Source organism: Periophthalmus magnuspinnatus, chromosome 18 (genome assembly GCF_009829125.3).
Source record: "Periophthalmus magnuspinnatus isolate fPerMag1 chromosome 18, fPerMag1.2.pri, whole genome shotgun sequence".
In the NCBI taxonomy this organism is placed as follows: domain Eukaryota; kingdom Metazoa; phylum Chordata; class Actinopteri; order Gobiiformes; family Gobiidae; genus Periophthalmus; species Periophthalmus magnuspinnatus.
Window position 1 is genome coordinate 19,000,163 of NC_047143.1, and position 23,340 is coordinate 19,023,502.

The 23,340-nt window shown below is 41.2% G+C and overlaps 2 protein-coding genes across 13 annotated transcripts in view; both read left to right on the plus strand.

Moving 5' to 3' along the window:
- Positions 1-15: 15 nt before the first annotated feature.
- Positions 16-3,626, plus strand: kcnk7 (potassium channel, subfamily K, member 7). The gene is made up of 3 exons (XM_033983387.1): positions 16-349; positions 762-1,160; positions 3,448-3,626. Exons 1-3 carry the CDS (start codon positions 16-18, stop codon positions 3,624-3,626), a joined length of 912 nt encoding a protein of 303 aa, XP_033839278.1.
- A 5,132-nt stretch (positions 3,627-8,758) lies between these two features.
- The window catches only part of ehbp1l1a (EH domain binding protein 1-like 1a), a 31,062-nt gene continuing 16,480 nt past the window's right edge, over positions 8,759-23,340 (plus strand). For 7 of the 12 annotated variants that reach the window (XM_055229259.1, XM_055229260.1, XM_055229263.1 and 4 more), the window contains exons 1-11: positions 8,759-9,055; positions 19,286-19,343; positions 19,836-19,931; positions 20,007-20,060; positions 20,526-20,704; positions 20,778-20,914; positions 21,372-21,440; positions 21,835-22,044; positions 22,423-22,605; positions 22,897-23,106; positions 23,183-23,326. In XM_055229259.1, coding sequence (XP_055085234.1) covers positions 8,952-9,055; positions 19,286-19,343; positions 19,836-19,931; positions 20,007-20,060; positions 20,526-20,704; positions 20,778-20,914; positions 21,372-21,440; positions 21,835-22,044; positions 22,423-22,605; positions 22,897-23,106; positions 23,183-23,326 — 1,444 coding nt within the window. In that variant the 5' untranslated portion in view covers positions 8,759-8,951. The remainder of the gene's footprint in view (positions 9,056-19,285; positions 19,344-19,835; positions 19,932-20,006; positions 20,061-20,525; positions 20,705-20,777; positions 20,915-21,371; positions 21,441-21,834; positions 22,045-22,422; positions 22,606-22,896; positions 23,107-23,182; positions 23,327-23,340) is intronic. The other 5 variants (XM_055229261.1, XM_055229267.1, XM_055229264.1 and 2 more) reach the window with 3 other exon arrangements.

Here is a 23,340-nt window from a genome sequence, read left to right on the forward strand (position 1 = left end):
AACCATCCAAAGACAATGGCCCGATGGCGTGGCTGCTCTTTGGGGTGGCAGACAGCGGCCTTCCCCTGCCTGGTGGTCTGCTACATCCTCTTTTTGGTCCTGGGGGGGCTGGTGTTCAGGGCGCTGGAGATGCCCTTGGAGAAGAAACTGCAGGTGGAGGTGGGAGAACTGTGGAGGACTTTTCTGAAGGAGAATCCATGTGTCCAGGAATCCAAACTGCAACATTTGCTGGGAAAAGCCCTGTCTGCCCATCACACCAACGTGGCCGTGCTCCAGGCTGAAAAAGACGAGAGGCACTATGACTTCACATCATCGCTGTACTTTGTCATCGTCACCCTCACCACCATGGGTAAGTACAGGGTAAAGATTTTGGGTCAACTAAAAAAGCACACAAAATGTTTTCCTATTTGCTTAGAAAATATGTCTAGTCTAATTTCTTGATTTGCAGTCTGTAGTAAGAAATATTAATTGTATCATTTGTGCACTGTAATTATACAACACTGCATATTCACTGGGGAAGTTAACTTTTGAAATCTATATTGTATGTAAAAATATTGACTGAAATTGAAAAAAATCAAAAAGCAATTTCTTAATGCTGACTAAAATTATCAAGACAAATCAAAATAAATAAACTATGCATTTTTAGTAAAACTATGCATTTTAGTTTGCAGTTTAGCATTTCATACAGTGTAAAAGGTGATATTTTCACAATTTTGATATCGTGATGGGTCTTACTGTGACCACTTCTTGTACATTCTTAGGTTCCGATGTGTACTACCCCCAGTCAGATGAATCCAAATTCTTCTGTCTGGTCTACTGCGTCATCGGCATCCCACTGACCCTGTTCCTCTTGGGGCTCCTCTCAGAGACCCTCCTCCTGCCTATGGTCACCTACACCCCTGTCAGACACCTCCACTCATTCTGGGGCCTGTCCCTGTCCCAGGCTGCCCTGCTCCACGCCTTTGTGCTCTCGGTGCTGGTGCTGGGTTTGCTCTTCCTCCTCCCTGCCGTCCTCATCTCCGCTGTAGAGCCAGACTGGAGCTTCCTGGATGCCCTCTTCTTTTGTTTTGTGGTCCTAAGCACAGTGGGACAAAGTGGGTGTGCTCTGGGGATGAACTGGAGCCTGAATGCAAGGGAGGCGCTGGAACTATTCACTACATGTATGTGCTAAATATTTGCTAAATGTCTAAAAAAAATTCTGCTCTCATTATTCTGGCAATTTTTCATTACTTTCTTCAAAGTCAGAAATTTACATACATTTTATTAGTATTTGGTACCACTGCCTTTTAAAACAGTATGACTTGTGTTGAACATTTTGGATATCCTTCCACAAACTTCTTACAATAGTCGGCAAAAATTTTGTCCCATTCCTCCTGACAGAAATGGTGCAACTAAGCCAAGTTTGTAGGCCGCCTTGCTCGCACATGTCTTTTTAGGTCTGTCCATAAATTTTGAGCAGGACTGAGATCAGGGCTTTCTGATGGCCACTCCAAAACATTAACTTTGTTGTCCTTAAGCCACTTTGTAACCAGTTTGGCTGTATGATTTGGGTCATGGCCCATTTGGAAGACCTGTGTGTGTCCAAGCTTTAACTTCCTGGCGGATGTCTTGAGATGATGCTTTAGTATTTCCACATAATGTTTTTTCCTCATGATGCCATCTATTTTGCTGCAGAAGAGACCTTTTGAAATCTACAAAACAAACCCCACAACATGATTCTGTCACCCCTGTATTTCACAGTTAGGATGGTGTTCTCAAGCTTCCCCCTTTTTCCTCCAAACATAACAATGCTCATTAAAGAGAAACAGTTCAATTTTAGTTTTGTCAGACCGCAGGACAGGTCTCCCAAAATTAACATCTTTGTCCCTGTGTGCACTTGCAAACTGTAATCTGGCTTTTTTATGTTTCTTTTGGAGTAATGGCTTCTTCCTCCCAGAGTGGCCTTACAGCCCATGTCGGTACTGTATTTGTTTCATTGTGGATAATGACACACTCTTACCAGCTTCAGCCAGCATCTGCACAAGGTCTTGTGCTTTTATTCCTGGATTGATATGCGCATTTTGGACCAAAGCACGTTCATCTCTGGGACACAGAACCTGTCTCCTGGTATGACGGCTGGACATTCCTAATAATAATGAATTTTATTTATAAGCGCCTTTCAAAACACCCAAGGACACTGAGCAAGATAAAATTAGATAAAAAACATACAAGTACAATAAAACATGACAAAAAACTGATAAAAGATGTGTGATTGGTTACAAGACGTAGGACAGTCTGAACAGGTGAGTTTTGAGTCTGGATTTGAAGAGTGGAAGAGAGCCTAAGTTGCGGAGATCAGGAGGGAGAGAGTTCCAAACCTGGGGGCCAGAGCGGCTGAAAGCCCTGTTCCCCATGCTCACAAGTCGGGCAGAGGGTACAGTGAGCTGGAGGAGGAGGAGCGGAGAGTGCGGGCAGGAGCAGCAATGTAGAGGAGGTCAGATATGTATGAAGGGGCTAGGTTGTGTATTGCCTTGAAGGTAGTAATTAGTATTTTGAAGTTAATTCTCTTTTATGGGGAGCCAGTGGAGTTGTCGAAGGACAGGGGTGATGTGGTGGATAGTGGGGGTCCGTGTTATGACCCGGGCTGCAGAGTTCTGAAGGAGGAACCTCCTAGGAGGTTTATAGTTGCGTTTAATTGTTTGAACAGATGAACGTGGCATCTTCATGCATCTGGAAATTGCACCCAAGGATAAACCACACTTTCTCTTACTAATATCTTTGCTTTTAACTTTCCCATGATGTTACACAAAGAAGTAGTGTGTTTCAGGTGTGCCTTCAAATACATCCACAGGTGTGTCTCTAACTCAAATGCTGTCAATATACCTATGAGAAGCTTCCAAAGACCTGACATCATCTGGGTTTTCCCAAATTGTTTAAATGCATAGTGATCTCACTGTATGTAAACTTATGACTTTAAAAAGTAATGAAAAATTGTCTAAAAAAAATACCTTCCCTCCTTATTCTGGTATTTAGCAAATAGAAATAATTTGTGTAACTTATGTGTCCTTTTTATATAGTGTATGTAAACGTATGGTGTTTATATATATATATATATATATATATATATGAGTGATTAGTGTGACTGCAGATTCTCCATCAGCTGTGGCAAAAATTGAATCTTACAACTAGCAAGTATGGAGGACTAGAACTGAGAGGACAATGTTTTCAAAAATTGTTATATACATCGTAAAGCAATTGTCCTTATTCAGTTGTACCTTTACTGACCTCTTGTGGCTTGAGGGATCCAAAATAAACAAATGGGCATCATAAGCTCAAATCTGGAAATTTTGTTGACAAACTGTCAAACCTATAGAGAAAAATATGCACAACATTTCACTGATTTACCAAAAGCTGGTGGTTGTTTTATTCCTACATAGACATGAACTGTGATATCTTTCTTCCCCACAGGTTACCTGTTGCTTGGTTTGATGGTGATTTTTACTCTGAAAAAGACCATTCTGGAGGTGCCCCAGGTGCAGGCCATGCTCCGGCTCTTTCGCCATGAGCTTAGCTTAGAGAGTGTGGAGCGTGCAGAGGAGGAGCTGCAGTACTCCACAGCCGTCTGTACCATATCCTCAAGTGTATGACAAGGCATGAGTGAGCTAGTGCAGCACACACAAAACCTTTTATAGTGTGCTAATATTATCTTTCTATAAACTTGCAGCACCAGCTAAATAAATATGTACAAGTTTTGTTTATTATGCTGGATATTTAAATTCTGATTGGTCAAAGGTGCTGATGTTACAATCGATAGGAAGCTGTTCTATTGTTTTGACTGATAACATTGATTTAAAAGTTTTTTATGTTTAAATTTTATTTTCGGGATTGTCCAATCCGAAAGCAGGTCCTGGCAACACAAAGTAAGGGCTTTAATCTATGAATAAACCACTTGGCAAAAACCCAAAAGGGGTACCTATTCTAGGATAGAGCATTTTCTAAGAATTTGAAAGCCAGTTACATCCTAAGTTCAATTATGATGATGGCGTTTTTAACCAGTGTGAGTGTTTTTTCACTATACACAAATTTGACCTACTAAAAACAATACACATTTTACAGTGACATACAAATATTCACCCCACATAAGATGCCACCAGACCACAATACAAGTTGTTTACTTTCTGCGTAGGCCTGGTGAGTGTCCTCTTCCTAATGCTGTGTTGTGAATGAGGCAGTAAATTGTCCCCATTGTGCCCAGCAGTGCCTGCTCTGAGCAAATAGACACAGAAGTCAAATGCTGAGCTCATACTGAGGTCACACAACCTGACAAGTCACCACCTTGTCCTCACTTGCCTCATATTCTTGGCTAATTTATTACAAAGCTTTGAATTTATTTTATTTTAATTTTATTTCTCTTTATTTATACAGGGAGAGCCCAATGAGAGCACTCAGACTCTTCTTTTCATGGGTGCTCTTTCAAATAGGGAAAAATATAAACAAAAAACAAACAAGTACATCAGTCCATTTAAAACATTTTAAAAAAGTGCAGTATGAGTGAGAATAAATATTTATAAATTGCATTTGTGACACCAAAGTATCCAGTCTTGCATGCCCTTAATTTCCCCATTTCCGTCCTGGTGTGTCCATTTTTTATACTTATACAATTATGAGATCTTGTATTATTATTATTATTATTATTATTATTAATAATAATATGTTACAATACAATATAATTGCTCAAAGATAACAGAAATTTGTACATTTAGTTCTCTGCCATGCTGTTATGGTCATGGGGTTTCAAATCAAGATACCACCAGTTTCTTTATTCCAGTATCATGGAACACTATATGATAGGACTTTATAGGCTGCTACAACAACATCAGCCATTAGTGATTTTCCAACCACTCACTCATTTACTTTCAGACAGGAGTAGACCTGACCACTCATCAGTTAACTGTAAGTGTCGTAACATAAGTGGACACAGAGTCACAGCCGCACTCATTTGAATACAAAAGCCTTATGAGGGCTCTGTTGAGTCCAGCTGAGTCAGAGCCAAAGGCTTCATTGTCCACCTCCCCTGCAGTAGCCTACTCTGTCGCTCGATTGTAGGCGATAGTCATAGTAATCTGACAGGAAACCATGCCACACAAATGACTGAGGCTATAATGGTGTCACTATAGATATACCGCATGTTAGTAGAATTTAACAGATTACAGCTAATAAGGTTATAAGTGGCCTTTTTATGCCAATATCTGTGAAATCCCTCAGTTGTCCGGGTTCGATCCATTAATTGGCCTAGCCTACAAACAGAAACTGTAGACAATAAGTGTTTTGAGTTTCAGCATAGTTGGCTCCTCCCTTCAGGTAGATTTAAGGCAGTGACCACCACTTAAAGAAGCAGCTTGGATGAGTAACGAAATGTCTTCACTCTTACAATGTTTTGTCGAGTTCACAGATTTTATTTTTCTTTTGCAATGTTTTTATGCCAATGAAAAGTCAGTGGTTGTGGGGCTGGGTGATATGCCAAAAAAAATAAAAAAAATAATCGACTTTAAATTTTATTTTGACAATTTTTATTACATTTGATGTTGTCAAATAAATAAACACATTATAATATTACTATGCTGTGACCATAAACATAACAGACTTTTAATTAAATTAAAAAAAAAAAATCCTCCAAAGTATGAGCTCCGTTCCGAACAAAAGACTTTTACTGACAGAGGGTTGTCTATAGACCTCTCCATTCCTCTCCAAGACCCAATTGATGATTAGAAATGACTGAAGCTCGGTCTTGATTAAACTTTAATTAATTGCTCAGCCTGAGAGTGGTCATTGTAACAGAAGCCATTTCACTATATGTATTTGAAGAATTGAGATTGTTGTTGTTCTGTTTTTCCATGATAGAATCAAGTACACTTATACACACACCAGTTAAGAACAAGTAGTTAACAATTACGTCTTACAATATTAGAATAGATTAGACAAATGAATAATAGATGGATTTGTCTTAATCAGAATGTGTTGTAATATAATAGTTTAATGCTTTATAACCTCAGTAAATTCTGACCTTATTAAAGGGCAGTGTTGTTGCCGTCGGTGACCCAGTGTGCATGCGACATTTGCCAACAGGTGCTCTTCTATATTTACCCCAGTCCCAAGGAACAGGATCTTATTACTGCAGCGTGCTCCTTATAATGTCCTGCTGTTTGTTCATTTATACAGACCAAAGTATGTTAAAGTATTAGGCTATTACATTTACAAGCAATATTTGAGCTGTACACTTATGTTATCCTCTCTACTCCGGAAGCTTTGTCATACCATACTCAGCCAGCGGTGTGTTGAATTATATTAGATACCGAGATTTAATAAATAGGTCAATGGGGCAAATGTCATAGGTTTGCTTATATGTTACACCGATACAAGTTTTTGTTTCTTTAAATGCAAGTTATGCCCTTTAGAACCTAAATATTGATATTATCAAGGTAATTTTACTATTGAGCTGGAGCTTTATATTAACATTTTATTAAGGCATTTTACAATACTTAGTAAGTATGATATACTATGAGTCATTCTGTAGACATGGTTGTGTGGCAAGTGTAATGTGCATACCAAACATGTGTTTGGTAAATAAATCTGAATTTTTTTCAGATTTATTTTTTCTTTCTTATTTATTTGGTGAATACGGTTGTAAAGGACATTTCTGCATTTGCCTGTTAGAAAGGATAAAATGCAAGCATTATGATGGTAGTATCTATGCTAGATTTTTTTTTAATTTATGGCCTGCCATCCCCTAATGTTATCCTTTAAGTTTCCTTTTTTCTTGCTCTATTTTAATACCATCCTGACAGTGGTCCTGACAGATTTCCCATAATTTAGCCACAGTGGACAGACAAAATAGTGCCCCCCACTTTAAAAACAGGATACTCACTCAGCAATGGGTGGCAGAGGAAGTTCTTTGTATGGGAAAAGAGCTGATTTCATAGTTATTACACACACGGCAATTTTAAATGACTTTGTGAGGTAAAAGTATATAAAAAATTTATCACAACAGCTTTATCTTACTACTGTATCAAAAGAACAAATGGAAAGTCCCACTTAAATGTCACAGCCATGCATGTCCATATTAAGACCCTAAACCAGTTGGAAACAGGAAGTTAAAAAAATTGTTCTTAGATAAACAAGTCCCAGTGGAGCTTTGGCAAAAGACAGATTTAGAAAAACTTGTACTCCCTCATATCCAGACTCCCTGTGTTTCTCTTGTGTTTCGTGTTATTTTTGACCCTCCCAAATGCAGCTGCTTCCAGTGCACACACAGAATGCACTGATGGGAGGCAGAGGATGGCCGTGAACCCCGACACATCACTTAGCAACAGATGGAGACCAGGACAGTATGTACCAAGGCTTCAATGTAGGGCTGGGTAGAAATGCAGTAGATGCCTCAGATCAGAAATTACAGTTTTAGACCATTTAAAATAATTATTTTTCCACCTCTTTGTTGGAGTTCTATTATATTTTAATTAGGAAAGTAATCTGTAGGAGGGTTGCAATCCTCAATATTGTCCATGTGGTACTCCACATTTCAGTGGGCATACAGTTTTGGGCTAAATGAAATTAAATTTGTTCATATAATAGATAATAGACATAGACTGTGTATAGAGATAGGCCTAATAGAAGCCTGATGTTTGACACCCATTAACATGTGACTAGAGGCCCATGTGACATACTTTTGTCACAACTTTTCAACATCTTTTACCATGTGTTCCATCTTGCTGTTTTATGGAATTTAGTTAATCACAGAAGCACTGACAGTAACAATGTAACAGGAGATACCACACGGCCCAGTGTTAGGTCCAAGTTTGTTGTGCCTTTTGATCCAGATTTTGGCCCAAACTGACACAATAAGTTATTATGTGTATTCTATAGTTTTAGAAATGTCCATTGTATGTTTTAACAATGTTCCCATTGTTTGTCGACAAAATGTCCCAGACAACTTCCTGGAGCCCCTTCAAAACAAGAGCATGACTATGTTATCTTTGAGATGAACAAAAACAAGCCTTCAGTATGGTTTACATGAGACTCTCGTTTATTAGTTGTACAATTTACACGTGTTTACACATTTTAATTAGGTATGTAGACTAGACCATACAATTTTGTCGACTGTAATGTGAATGTCTTGTGAGTGTTTGTTGTGTTCTGAGAGCTACATCATATTCCCAGCTGTTCTGTGTGTCAGACAGTAATTATAAATAGACATGGAGCTTAACTGGAAAAGTCCCGGTCCTGTCAGAGGACACTTTCCCTCCTGTTTACGTTTTATTTAACACACATTGACTAAACTTTTTTAAATGGCCCAGGGCCTTTACAAGCTGTCCTGTAATTCTTAATGACAAAAATGTATTTGTTACTGTTATTACTTAGGATAAAATAATGATTAATCAAGATAGAGAAAATAGGTAATAAAAACAGTGAATAAAAAGATATGAAAACAACAAATCGAAATATCAACAGTAAAGAAATAAAGACTGAAAATAGACTGAAAGTCTATTGGCTAAGCCTATTATTCTCCAGTAAATTTAGCCTATTTCAGTATTTCAGATCCAAACCAAGTAATAAAATTGTTGTTTAAATATGTTTTTCTTTTACCATAAGTAGGCCCAGTAGAACCAATGCCTACACGAAGAGCATAACATTTAATGTAAAAACTAAATCAGTTTTATTTTGAAATGCGTCGTCAGTTTCCGCTGCGCGCGTGAAGGTTAGCTTTACGCTCGCTCTCCACGGTGAGGCGTGTGTTTGTTTTGGAGGCTGTGTGACGGACTAAGGCGGACCCGGTTCAGAGGGGCTTTACCTCGGCAGCAGGTGGAGATCATCCCTGCCCCTTCACTCATGTGGACTCACGCCGGCTGGACACACCACCGGGCTTCGTCTCATTCATCTTATTTTGTCCAGAAAAGCGCTGGACAGTCGGACTAACCATGACCTCGGTGTGGAAACGACTGCAGCGGGTCGGGAAGAAGGCGGCCAAGTTTCAGTTTGCTGCGTCTTTCCAAGAGCTCATAATAGAGTGCACAAATAAATGGTAAGTGATTATTATAGCCAATTAATGAGTAATGATTGTCCAGTTGGTTTCAGTTTAATTTGGAATACTTAATGAATAAAACTAAAGTCTTTAAGGAAGAGAAGTGATACCATGCCAGAGCCCATAGGCTATTACCTTTTCATCATACTAATAATATCTTTCCTTACGTTACTTAGCCAAATACCAGTGTTTACGTTTGAAATAATGGTCAACATAATATTTTCGTTTATACTTGTTATACCTTATGTATTATAATCATGATTATGGGGAAACGCTAAGGCTGCAGCAGAGGGCGGGGTTAGAGCTGCAACGTGCTGATATTAATTTGGAAGTATTAACTTTAAAACCACGTCTTTCTGTTTGTTACACCTATCTTCATTCACTGTAAAGCATGGCAACTCTGTGTTAAATGGGCCATCTAATTAGATGAACCGGATGTAGGTTTAAACATATGGCACACCTTGTTACATATAGTCAGATTATTATCAGTGTGTCTGCCATTGAAACCCGCCCCTCCACTTCCGTCTTTTTATTTAGAACCTGTATAGTGTTACATCTTGTGCATGTCATGCCTCTACTAAAGAGGCCAGTGCACAGTCATGTTAGCAAAGATCTGCAATCCAAGTGTTACTCATACAGGTGTGAGATACAAGACAAGACTTCACTAGTGCTATGGGCGTTGTGGTTATATATGAATTAATGTTAGACTGTGCTTTACAATTGTACGAAGCATGTGCATGTTCAGGAACTGTACTGGCATTGTATTTCTTATGTTCTTTATTTAAAACGTCATATTATGTAATAATACACTCTTTTTTCCAGTTGAAACATTTATTATTATTACAACACATCTATGCCTACGTTTTAACACAACAATAATGTGGATCCTGACCACTTGAGCGTTGATATTCTTAAGTTTGCTTTAAATGTTTAATCCGCTTTGGCCTATATCTTCATACAGTCTCAGACATTTCACACAAAAACTATAGACAATAGTGTATAGAATAGGATATTATTACAAAGCTTTGTGACACTTTTGTAAAGAGTAGTTATTAAATGAAAGAGCACGCAAAATGCCTGTCTTTTCATGCTAACACACATAACTATTAGGCTACATATATTAATAAAAATCATAAAAGTCTCTGTCTTCTATGGAATCATTCAAAGTACAGTTTGAGCATTCCATATTATAGGATGTCGAATCCTTTAACACAACACCGAGCACATGATTCTTGGTTCTTCACACATTTTACAAACCGTTTAGTGTGAAAAAGTCTTTGAGCTTTTTGTATACAGCCATCAGGAGGTTAGGTAAATGTACAACAGATGTATGTCTTGGATAAACATGAATGGATAAACATCATCAATAATGACATCTTCTTGTAAGTAAAATTTAAGAGTTTGTTTACCATCAATAACATGATGATGATGTTTGTCCAATAGTGGCCCCTGTCCTCAGCAGGACATTGGGGCAGTCCGAGTGCAGGAGTGCCTTTAATTCCATTATGATTAGTCAGGGAGCAGCATGTGTTTCCAATCGCTGTGCTGCTCTGAGGCCGGGCCCTGTCTGTTTATGTGAGTGTAGATGCATTATCTGCAGTCACCAGTATCAACATGCCTCACACTGTAGCCTGTTACACTCTGTCCTCTGGCTCTTATGAACACATAAAGTGAATAAGCTCTTTGTGGATCATTACACAGTTACAACAGAACTTATCTACACATATTTTTTCATTTATAGGACAACGGAAATAGGAAGAGTGTCAATCTGGACAATGTACATGTGATTGGAAAAACGTGTGTAAATAACTGGTTTTATCACAATGAAATTTACATGTTGATTCATAGGACCCATAATGCCTTCTGCATGTGATCAATATTAAACAGTATTAGCTAATTTAATAACTTTCAGCAGAGAATTACAGACCCCAAAACAGAACATACTGGTATAGCCACTAGCCTTCTATAGAAAATAAAATGTAGATTGAACTTTACCAAAAACACAGTAAATTGTAGTTTTGTGCCTAAATATAATGATGCATGTATATATAAAAATATATGTATCAAACTAAATGCATTATGTCACATGTCTTCAAGACATAACCAGAAAAATACTCTCAAGTGCCATATGTTCAACTTACAGTTAGCACAATAAAATAATATGTTAGGTATAAAAAACTGAAACATACCATGTGCATACATACTTACATACGTATTTTACACTGCATACAACTTTTTTAGCATAACATACCAATATTCAGTTCAGTCACTGTACTTTGGATTTACAAATCCAACCTGAGCTTGTTACATATGGGGTAACACCCTGCGAGACTCCAGTGGCAGAGTAAGCTCTCAGGTGCTCACTGGGGAGTAGTCGGCTGAGAAGGATGAGGCATCTGCTGCGTTCTTCAAGCATGCCTGTGGAAATGAAACAGCGACATCACTTCACAAATGTGTTGTTTTGCTTAATCTCTGAGAAACAATTTTGATTGGCGTTGCTGTCAGCATATCTGCTAGGTACATGCTCTTACTCTTCTTGTAGACCAGAGTGAGGTTGAAAGCTTGTAGCCATAGGAGCATCCTTTGCAAATGAGCATGAGGTGTGTACTAGCTTCTTCAGAATCGTGACTAGGGACTGATGGTCTTTTTCGATGTAGTCTTTGAACTTTGAGCAAGCAAAGACAACTGTATGCAGTTCTTTTTTCGATCTGTGCATAGCGTGTTTCTGTGTCTGAGAGAATTAAAGTTGCATATGCTAAAGGTTTTTCACTTTGCAAACAAGCTGCTCCCAGTCTGTAACGCAATGCACCAGAAGTCAGTGCCACTGACTTTTCAATATCTGGTGAGCTGGATTGGCATGACTTGAGATTTTGAAACTCTGCTGGCATTGTGGAAGCCAGCACCATGCAGTGTCTTTATGAGTGAGCTGTCTGAGTGGCAATACTGCTCAAGTTTGGGTTGATAGTTCACCATAACCCGGAAACATTGTGCGGCTTCAGGGACAGGCATATTTGTGACAGCTTCAGTCTTTGTTGGACTGGCTTTCAAACCCTCTTTTATGGACATGTGTCCTGCAGAACATATGTGGTCAGGGTGAAACTTGCTGTTTTGCAGGTTCAGCTTGAGTTTGATCTCAAATGCGTGGTCAAGCACTTTCTTTAGGTTAGCATTGGGTTCTGCAGCATCATGGCGTCCCACGATGATATCATAGACTATAATAGCAGGATTGGTGTTTTAGCCACATTTTATAATTATATCTCCAGAAAGCTGTTGGAAAGTGTGTTACATTGTATAAGCACCTGTGTCAATCTTCATTTCAGTGGCTTTGTCATTTATGTGCGCTTGGGGGACAAACAGTGCAGCTCCAGTGATGTCACCGTCAGCTGGCTTTCTTAAAGGGTCACCGCTAATCTATCTCATATTGGTTATTGTGGTGACATGAGTGATGTTGTGTTGTTTGGGTCTTCTCTGGGTTTTGTTGATTTATTGATATTTGATAGCAAGTAGTTCATTTGTAGAATTATTGATATATGGTTCATTATTTGTCTGCATTTTATGAATATACATTTTACTTCCCCTCCCCCGATCCCCCACCTTAACGTGGTGGAGGGGTTTGAGCACCCGAATGATCCTGGGAGCTATGTTGTCGGGGGCTTCATGCCCCTGGTAGGGTCACCCATGGCAAACAGGTCCTTGGAGATGGGTCTGACTAAGAGCGTTTCAGAAGCCCACCATGAAGAGAAATCCAACAAGGCCAGTTACGTCGCCCGGACTGGCGTTACCGGGGCCCCACCCTGGAGCCAGGCCTGGGGTGGGTGCTCAGTGGCGAGTGCCCCACGGGGCCTGGCCGGGCCCAGCCTGAAGGAACGACGTGGGGCCGTCCTCCCGTGGACCCACCACCTGCGGGAGGAGCCATGAGGGCGGGTGCAGAGAGATCCGGGCGGCAGTCGAAGGCGGGGACCTCGACGACCGGATCTCCGGACATGGAGACTAGCTCTGGGGATATGGAATGTCACCTCGCTGTGGGGGAAGGAGCCTGAGCTTGTGTGGGAGGTTGAGCGTTAACTGCTAGATATAGTCGGCCTCACCTCCACGCACAGCTTGAGCTCTGGAACCCAACTCCCTGAGAGGGGTTGGACTCTCCATTTCTCTGGCGTTGCCCGCGGGGAGCAGCGGCAAGCTGGTGTGGGCTAGCTCATTGCCCCCCAGCTCAGCCGCCACGTGTTGGAGTTCACCCTGGTGAACAAGAGGGTCGCGTCCCTGCGCCTTCGGGTCGGGGACAGGTCTCTCACTGTTGTGTGTCGGCCTACGGGCCAAACAGCAGTGCGGAGTACCCAGCCTTCTTGGAGTCCCTCGGAGGGGTACTAGACAGTGCACCAACTGGGGACTCCGTTGTTCTCCTGGGGGACTTCAACGCCCATGTGGGTAATGACAGTGACACTTGGAGGGGCGTGATTGGGAGGAATGGCCTCCCCGATCTGAACCCGAGTGGTGTTTTGTTATTGGACTTCTGTGCCAGTCACAGTTTGTCCATAACAAACACCATGTTCGAGCACAAGGGTGTCCATCGGTGCACGTGGCACCAGGACACTCTAGGTCAGAGGTCGATGATCGACTTTGTTGTTGTGTCATCTGATCTCCGGCCGCGTGTCTTTGACACTCGGGTGAAGAGAGGGGCTGAGCTGTCAACTGATCACCACCTGGTGGTGAGTTGGATCCCCTGGCGGAGGAGGAAGCCGGACAGACCTGGCAGGCCCAAGCGCACCATGAGGGTCTGCTGGGAACGTCTGGCGGAGCCCTCTGTCAGAGGGGTCTTCAACTCACACCTCCGGGAGAGCTTCTCCCTGATCCCGGGGGAGGCTGGGGACATGGACTCTGAGTGGGCCATGTTCTCCACCTCTATTGTCGATGTGGCTGCTCATCCTTGTGGTCGTAAGGTTTGCGGTGCTTGTCGCGGCGGCAATCCCCGAACCCGGTGGTGGACAGCGGAAGTAAGGGATGCCGTCAGGCTGAAGAAGGAGTCCTAACGAGCCTTGTTGGCTCGTGGGACTCCTGAGGCAGCTGATGAGTACCAGCAGGCCAAGTGAGCCACGGCTCGGGCAGTCGCAGAGGCAAAAACTTGGGGTTGGGAGGAGTTCGGGGAGACCATGGAGGAGCTCTATCGGACGGCCTCAAAGAGATTCTGGCAAACCGTCCGACGCCTCAGGAGGGGGAAGCAGTGCTTCACCAACACTGTTTACAGTGCGGGTGGAGAGCTGCTGACCTCGACTGGGGATGTTGTCGGGCGATGGAAGGAATACTTTGAGGATCTCCTCAATCCCATTGTCACGTCTTCCGAGGAGGAAGCAGAAACTGGGGACCCGGAGGCGGACCCGTCCATCACCCTGGCTGAAGTCACCGAGGTGGTTGACAAGCTCCTCGGTGGCAAGGCTCCGGAGGTGGACGAGATCCGTCCTGAGTACCTCAAGTCTCTGGATGTTGTTGGGTTGTCTTGGCTGATACGTCTCTGCAACATCGCGTGGCGGTCGGGGACAGTACCTGTGGAATGGCAGACCGGGGTGGTGGTCCCTCTGTATAAGAAGGGGGACCGGAGGGTGGGTTCCAATTACAGGGGAATCACACTCCTCAGCCTTCCCGGTAAGGTCTATTCCAGGGTACTGGAGAGGAGAATTCGACCGATAGTCGAACCTCGGATTCAAGAGGAGCAGTGTGGTTTTCGTCCTGGTCGCGGAACACTGGACCAGCTCTATACTCTCCATCGGGTCCTTGAGGGTTCATGGGAGTTTGCCCAACCAATCCACATGTGTTTTGTAGATCTGGAGAAGGCATTCGACCGTGTCCCTCGTGGTGTCCTTTGGGGGGTGCTCTGGGAGTATGGGGTCCGGGGCTCTTTGCTAAGGGCTGTCCGGTCCCTGTATGACCGGAGCAGGAGCTGTGTTTGCATTGCCGGCAGTAAGTCAGACCTGTTCCCGGTGTTCCTTTGTTAACGGTTCTATTCATTATATTTATGGACAGAATTTCTAGGCGCAACCAGGGGCTGGAGGGGGTCTGGTTTGGGAACCACAGGATTTAATCTCTGCTGTTTGCAGATGATGTTGTCCTGATGGCTTCTTCGAGCCAGGACCTGCAGCAGGCACTGGGGCAGTTTGCAGCCGAGTGTGAAGTGGCTGGGATGAGAAATCAGCTCCTCCAAATCCGAGGCCATGGTTCTCGACTGGAAAAAGGTGGTTTGCCCTCTCCAGATGGGTGATGAGTCTCTGCCTCAAGTGGAGGAGTTCAAGTATCTCGGGGTCTTGTTCACGAGTGAGGGAAGGATGGAGCGTGAGATTGACAGGCGGATCGGTGCAGCGTCTGCAGTGATGCGGTCGCTGTATCGGTCCGTTGTGGTAAAGAAGGAGCTGAGTCTAAAGGCAAAGCTCTCGATTTACTCGTCAATCTATGTTCCTACCCTCACCTATGGTCATGAGCTCTGGGTAATGACCGAAAGGACAAGGTCGCAGATACAAGCGGCTGAAATGGGTTTCCTCCGTAGGGTGGCCGGGCGCACCCTTAGGGATAGGGTGAGGAGCTCGGTCACACGGGAGGAGCTCGGTCACACAGGAGGAGCTTGGAGTAGAGCCGCTGCTCCTACACGTTGAGAGGAACCAGTTGAGGTGGCTCAGGCATCTGCTCAGGATGCCTCCTGGACGCCTCCCTAGGGAGGTGTTCTGGGCATGTCCCACCGGGAGGAGGCCCCGGGGAAGACCCAGGACACGCTGGAGGGACTATGTCTCTTGGCTGGCCTGGGAACGCCTTGGGGTCCCACTGGAGGAGCTGGAGGACGTGTCCGGGGTGAGGGAAGTCTGGGGGTCCCTGCTTAGACTGCTGCCCCCATGACCCGGCCCAGGATAAGTGGAAGAAAATGGATGGATACATTTTACTTTCTTATAGAGCCACACACACCCATATACAAACCCTCAATACTTAAATAAATCTCCAGTACCAAAGAATGTCTGGACACCTTGCAGCGGCCTCAGAGCGCCCCCTAGTGTTTACAGTATGCAAACTCCACACATACATTTATACCTTATCTTGTCTGAGAATTTAACCTGAGACCTTTGCTGTGAGTGTTCCACCATTGAGGCAAGTAAACACATACAACATATAGTATTTTGCTCAATCAAAATTGTATTTGTTTTGATAGAAACATTTGATGAGTATGCAGTCAGGTTGTGGCCCCAGATAGTGTTACAAATGATTACATCAGTTATGGAGAGTTTAAACCAAAGCAACAGGAAATAGTCTAAATATTTGAAACTAGGCCTATTGAAAATTGTATTAGCACATGGGCAATTGTCCTGAAATTAAACAAAATCATCTGGAATATATCAATACAAACAGTGCAAACTCTGGGAAACCTTTTAGAGCAGCTTCAGATTCAACATGATAGATTATGGACAACTATGTAAAGCACTTCTGCCTTTTTGTCAAATGCAGAGAAAGTTTTTGCTCTGTACCTAGACTACATATTAAAACAATTTTCCCGACATTTCAAAAAAGCTCATCCGCACCCATTTAGTTTTATTTACTTTTTTCTAGCCGTTTTCAGACATGTGAGAGGAGGCACTGGTTGTTTTGTCTGTCTGTCCTGTAGTTTATATTTGTGTAACATTACATTACATTCTGATTCATATTGGGGTTGGTCCTTGTAGTATGTCATTAAAGATCATCCTGCTGTTCCCAACATGTTATTACAACTTCTATTAGTGTTGCACTGCACAATGTGTGGGTATGGGTCTGTAGGCACAAAATAATAGACTTCAGTGCAATGGACACCAGAGATAAGAATATCTAAAGTTACATGTTTAATCTACCCAAATATTGTACAAATTATACCACAGTTAGTAGCATATCTCAAAAGATGGCAAACATAGAGCTACTGTGTTACATGTTGCTTTTTTCCACACTTTAGTATAGTAATATGTGGACCTGACCAAATTCTCAATCTTGCATTGTTTTGCATCATTATTCAAGGAAACATTTACATAATTTTGTCATTAGTTAATTAGTAAACAATAGCAATTAAGATAAACAAAGTGAAAGTGAATTGACTTGCTCACAAGCCTGTATGACATAATCTTAACACTTGTTTTTAGAATGCCCAATGGTAAAAGAATGTTTGACATCCAGACAAGTTTAACAGGCTTCTCTTCCAGATTACATTCAAGCAATATGCAGAAAATTCCCAATTTCTACAACTTTCCCAGAACTGCATTGAGTTCATGAGAAATATACCACTTATCAAGTATAGATGTCAAGATAATTGATTAATTGATAGTTGTGATTAGAAATGTTTCAGTAAGCTTTGTAAGTATTGTAAGAAGCTGATATAATTTATTTTAATTTAATTTGTACACTGCAAACTACATCTATAAAAGTAATTATTTACTGGATTTTTAGAAAGTTTACTGACTGGTCGCACAAGGTACCGGTATACTAATCAGCTAGACAGTGCGAATACAATGCACAGCCACTGTTAAACCTGTCTTTGCTACTCTGATGTACTGTTTTTAGCTGTATATTGAAGTTGGGCGATGTCCATTTTTTAATATCGTCATACCATCCGCTAATTATACCGCGATAGACGGTATTATCTCCTGCCCCAACCAACTAAGCCAAATCTGTTATATTTTGATTTTTCCTTAAATACCATGGTGTGCAAAATAGATAAAATAATGCTCATTTGTTAAAGACAATGTGAATTTAGCTGATCTACATGCAAAATACACCTCACGTCTCTCCCTTCACTCTGCTTTTTTTCTTTTTCACTACTTTAAACTACAAATCATGAGTAGGCAATGCAAGGCAAGTTTATTTGTATAGCACAATTTGCACACAAAGTAATTCAAAGTGCTTTACAGAATAAGAAAGACATTAAAAGATATTAAAATCACAATACAACAAATCAAAACTTAAATAATCATCATAAATTGAACATTAAAAGAGAAGAGTGCAGAATAAAACACTTTCAGTCATATGACCAGCTTTTGAGCCTAGATTTAAATATTGTTAAAGTAGAGGCCTGTCTCACATCTTCAGGAAGACTGTTACAGGTTTTACTGTCAAGAATGTTGGAGGTTGTGTTTTCGACTATCAGCCTCTAATGACAGCAAATACACACGTGTCTCACTGTATACTGAATATACAAATTGTTTGACCAAAGGAAAATATTCCACTTCTCTGCGTATTTGGGCAGTTTCTGACTTTGGTTCACTCACTTGTTTGCCCTGTCCAAGTGACTCTTCTGCCCTTCATGGATATTAACAAAATAGCATCCAAGCATCTAAATGAGTGTGTATCTATAACGCATGAGTTTATATAAAGTCAGAATATGTCCACATCTTAAGCCCAGCTCCACACAGTCCATGTGAAAAAGTTAGATTCTTCTTCCATGTAGACATCGTTGTTTAAGCCCCAACAATTGTTTTGAGGCAGAAGGAGCACTTCTGGCACGATGATGAGTTAATCTTTTCTGCTGTGTAACTTTTTTGCTGCAGCACTTATATGTTTTCAGCTTTTGTGGACTATTTTAACAGCAAAATAGAGGTTATATTATATTATAGTATTTGTCAAATAGATGAGAATATATATTTAATGGAGCAAATTATTGCCTGCTGTGTTGAATATAAAAACTTGCGGATTCCAGAGTAGAGTTTTTTTAAATAGACAGTATTGAAGGTGACATGTCATGCTATTTTAGTACCGGGGTATATGCAACAATATTATTGTCATATCCCCCAACTCTACTGTATTTTGTAAACATGTATAAGTGTGATATTGATATTAGCGTACTGTGAATACTGTTAACATATATACATTGGCATGGGTCCTATTTTGTAACATTGCGGTCTGCTGACTATACTGCACTGTCATTTGTAGGTCAGTGGAACATGTGATGAACTGGCGACAGGTGGAGAATGGATTTATATAAAGTTCATCACCATCTATTTCTGTTCTCACTGTCTCCATAGACACCAACACAAAACACTAGTCATGCATTTTGGAACAATAACACAATTTCATGTTCAATATTTCAGCTTTGTTTACCCTTAGCTTTTGTTATTCCTGCTGTATGTCACAAGATTTACATTTTGTTTGAATTTTCATTGCAGAAACACTTAGTTTTGTTTGTTGTTTTTCTGCATAGTTTTAAGGTCAAAAGTTGAAGTTTGTGTTCTTTTGTGATTGCAGGCAGCCGGACAAACTGAGAGTGGTGTGGATCAGGAGAAACAGACGACATAGTACAAAGGTAATGCACTATAATCTACAAAGGTAGATTATATGGATTCTGCTATGGCTTCAAAGTAGAGATTAAGTCTGGTTTGATCTGTTTTCTGGCTATTTCTTTCTGGTGGGATACTTGAGTTAGTTGGAATTAGATTTGACATAAAAGTGTTGTCACATCAGTATGTTACAGTTCCTCTTGGTTGATTAAAACGTGTTAAAATGCAGATTTTATTTGACACATTTAGTTGAAAACAATTTTAAATTCTGTTCCAAAAGTTTTAAAATGTTACCATACACTTTAGTTCCTCTCAATTAAAGCAAAATTTCACAGTATTTTGATAGAAAGGTCTTGCCCTTGTGTCTTGCTCGTAGTGATACCTTAAAACAACAGGGTCTCTTTCTTGCTATGACAAATGTCCTTTATCTCATTCTCAGATTTCTTATTCATGCTCAGTCTTCATCATTAAAAATTACGTCCTTAAATCTAAAAAATGTCATTTATTTTCACTTCCAGCTCCACAGTTGGCAGCCTGGCATCAAAAACCCTTATAGAGGGCTGGTTGTGTGGCAGGTCCCTGAGAGCTTGGACATCACGGTCACTCTGTTTAAAGTAAGCTCAATACCTATACAGTTCCATTGATTTTCTGCCATGTTTTGATGCTAATAAAGTTTTGTTAATTACCAGGAACCTACTGCAGAGGAGTTTGAGGACAAAGACTGGACGTTTGTCATTGAGAATGTAAGTCTGCTAAATCTTCTCATACAGTACTGCTACTTCTTTCTGTTCTGCTACAACTACTCATACTATTTCTATAATTCTTACTACTACTACTACTAGTATTTCTGTTTCTACTATTTTTACTTCTACTTCTACTATTTCTACTATTATTACTAATGTTTCTATTTCTACAACCACTACCTCTACTACTATTACTACTACCACTACAGCTAAGGTTTAAGTGTAAGTGATTCCTGTTCTCTGTTAATGTATTACTACCAGCACTAGCAAATTACTACTATACTTTTACTACTGCTCATACTGGTTCTGGTATGACTATTGCTACTTCTACTTTCTCTACTACTACTACTACTACTTCTACCACCAGTACTACTACTACTACTTCTGCTACTATTAATACTACTGCTAATATTACCACTATTACTACAATTACTATTGTTTCTCATGTCTGATTTTCTATCCCAGGAGAGTAAAGGCCGCAGAAAAATCCTAGCCTCTGCTGACGTGAATATGAAGAAGTATGCCAGTGTCACTCCGGCCCAGTATGACATCACCCTCAAACTCAAACCTCTCTCTGTGAAGGTGGTTGAGGCTACGCTCAAAATCAATCTCTCCTGCGTCTTTCTCAAGGAGGGCAAGGCCACGTGAGTGCAACTACAAGTCCGCCATCTTGTTTTCTGTTTAGTTTAAATAAAAACTGGGTGTTTTGCTGTATAGGGACGAGGACATGCAGAGTTTGGCCAGCCTCATGAGCATGAAGCAGAGCGACATCGGAAATTTAGAGGACTTCAGCGACGATGAGGGTGAGGAGCGAAGGTTCAGCCATGGATCCATGCATGCTACTTCAGTTTCTGGTGAGTCTCCAGGTTATAGCCAGATGCATTTGATAATTTCAGGTAGAGGAGGACAGGGGCCTATGTTTTTTGCAAGAAATATCCAAGCCTATACGCCACAAATGTTGAACCTTGTCAATATTTTTTGGAGATTAGCTTCTCAAACATACCGTATTAATCTTATGACTTTAAATCCTTTTAATGGCACCACTTTCTGAAATTACTGTGGAAAAAAAGAATTTCCCTTACATTTATTTCCCTAACAGAAAAGACAGTGACCTTTTTGCCACTTTTATGGAAAGGCCCAGTAATTACAAGGATTAAAAGCAACCTATATACTTCTGTTCATACACATAACGGACCACTTTACATATCTCCCAACTTTCTATACTCTTCTCCTTCATCTTTTCTCTTGTGTAAATTGCACTTTTTTCTTTTTTCGTCCCTCTTTCTTTTCTGTCTTTACATTATGAAACAGGGTCTGTTCCTTCTGTCAGTAGAGTTCATGATATGGCTTGGCGGCCTGTCACTCAACCAGGCTTCACAGGTAACATACTTAAAAGTTATTCAGAAATATTTTGTTGCATCCTTCAGAAATATTTCTCAAATCCTTTACTTCTAGGAAGTTCAAATGAACTAAAACTCAATCTCTGGTCTCATTTCTAGTACACACACCAGGCCAAAAATGTAAATGGGGAATATTTTATAATTTTAGACTTAAAGTTGATACATTCATGAAAACTATTGCCAACTTTCATGATTTTTGTTCATATGCGCCTAACTCCACCAGTCATAACAAACTAGTAATAAATTGCATAAGCATTACTTTACCATGCTTTTATCAACTAATTTTCTGTCCAATGTTCCTCTTTGAACCATTTTCATTTCTATTTTGTATTCATTTCATCCTACTGTGTCCCTCGCATGTGTCCTACCTCCAGAGATGGATCAGAGCACTTCTCCCTCCTTTTTTTCCACTGTCTCAGCTCCACTCTATCCATCTTACCCCCTTGCCCCCCCTCTGTCGCCCACTTGTCCGATTGACATCCCAGAAGCAGCTAAACCATCTCTCTATGACTATTCACTACCCGCATTCACCCCTGCCCACCCTCCTGCTCTGCCACGCATCTTCCAGCCTGGCGCTGCTTCAGGTATCAGTCAGGAGCAGAATACATTTTATTTGATTTGATTGTGACTACATTATGAGTCATAGATTGTAGCTTTAGACAGTTATAACTAGGGTTGTATTATTATGAGAATGTATTAATTTTGTATTTTGTCTTTTTAGTCCATTATATTTAGTCAGAACTTTGTGGAAAATTGTGAAATGGAATGAAGAGTGGGGAGGGACATTCAGCAAACATGCTATTCTTAAATAGGGATCATTGGCTTGTGGAGTTTGCTATTACCATAAGAACTGCATTGATAATACATACTTTGCTATTCTGTTTTTCTTTCTATGCCATTATTCTTTCACTGCACATCCCTTTCCTTTCTGCGGTGTTCCCTCACTCGTGCTTTCTCTCCAGTGCCTCGGGCCGCTCCTCGAAGGCCCCACAGCTTCCACTGTGACTGGTCTCCTGCTGAGGGCTGGGAGGCTCTGGGTCTATCATCCTCCACCCCTCCCAAAACTCTGCTCTCCTCTTCTCTGTCTTCTGCTCCTTTTGACCCATCCCTCCATCCTCCTACCTTCTCTCAATGCCCACAAACAGGTATCCCATGTCAACACAGAAGTTTTTCTTTTCATTATGATGAATAGATATCAAGGATATTTTATTTGTGTTTTAAAAAAGTTATTTGGTTATGCTAACTGATTGCAGGTTGATATTACTTTGTGATATTATGACAACTGTAGCATGTAGCATTGCACAGCTCACATAATCAGTTTATTCAAAATTCACTTCAGATTCAAATGGAAAATGCCTTGTCTTAACCAAATTCAGTCTTTTCTTTTTTTCTATTTCAAACCCATTTACCCCTTCTGTGTAACTCCTCTCCCTCAGCTGGCCCTACTTGTTGGAGAACTCAGAGCGTTCCTTCCATATCCTCCCTCTGCCCTCCCCCCTCATCCTCCGCGGCTCCTTCTGTAAACATACCTGTCCTACCTCCACCTCCAGCGGTTAGCAAGAAGCCCAAATCCCGGGGCTCCTCTGTGGGTGATACTGGGTGTGCTCTCACCCGCCCCACCAGTCTGCCCTCTGCCCCAGAGTCAGGTAGAGCCCATAGAGAAAATCTATAGAGATTTCTTTATGATCTAATTGTTCATCATTACTCTGGTCTTTCCTTCAGCACCTTGGCAGACTGAATGGATGCCACCTAAATCTCAAGCCCCCCTCTCACAGCCTGGTCTCTCCCCCAAGTTTCTCCATTTGCGTGCTGATGACCTGGGACAAACCGCTGTGGGGCAGAAAAAGCAGAAATTAGACACGACATGTAATATTATGTGT

Bases quoted from the DNA above. Each gene is read 5' to 3' on its own strand.
- kcnk7 (XM_033983387.1), top strand. From the start codon at position 16: ATGGCCCGATGGCGTGGCTGCTCTTTGGGGTGGCAGACAGCGGCCTTC. The intron at 350-761 runs GTAAGTACAGGG...GTACATTCTTAG, and splicing joins CGTCACCCTCACCACCATGG to GTTCCGATGTGTACTACCCC. The intron at 1,161-3,447 runs GTATGTGCTAAA...TCTTCCCCACAG, and splicing joins GCTGGAACTATTCACTACAT to GTTACCTGTTGCTTGGTTTG.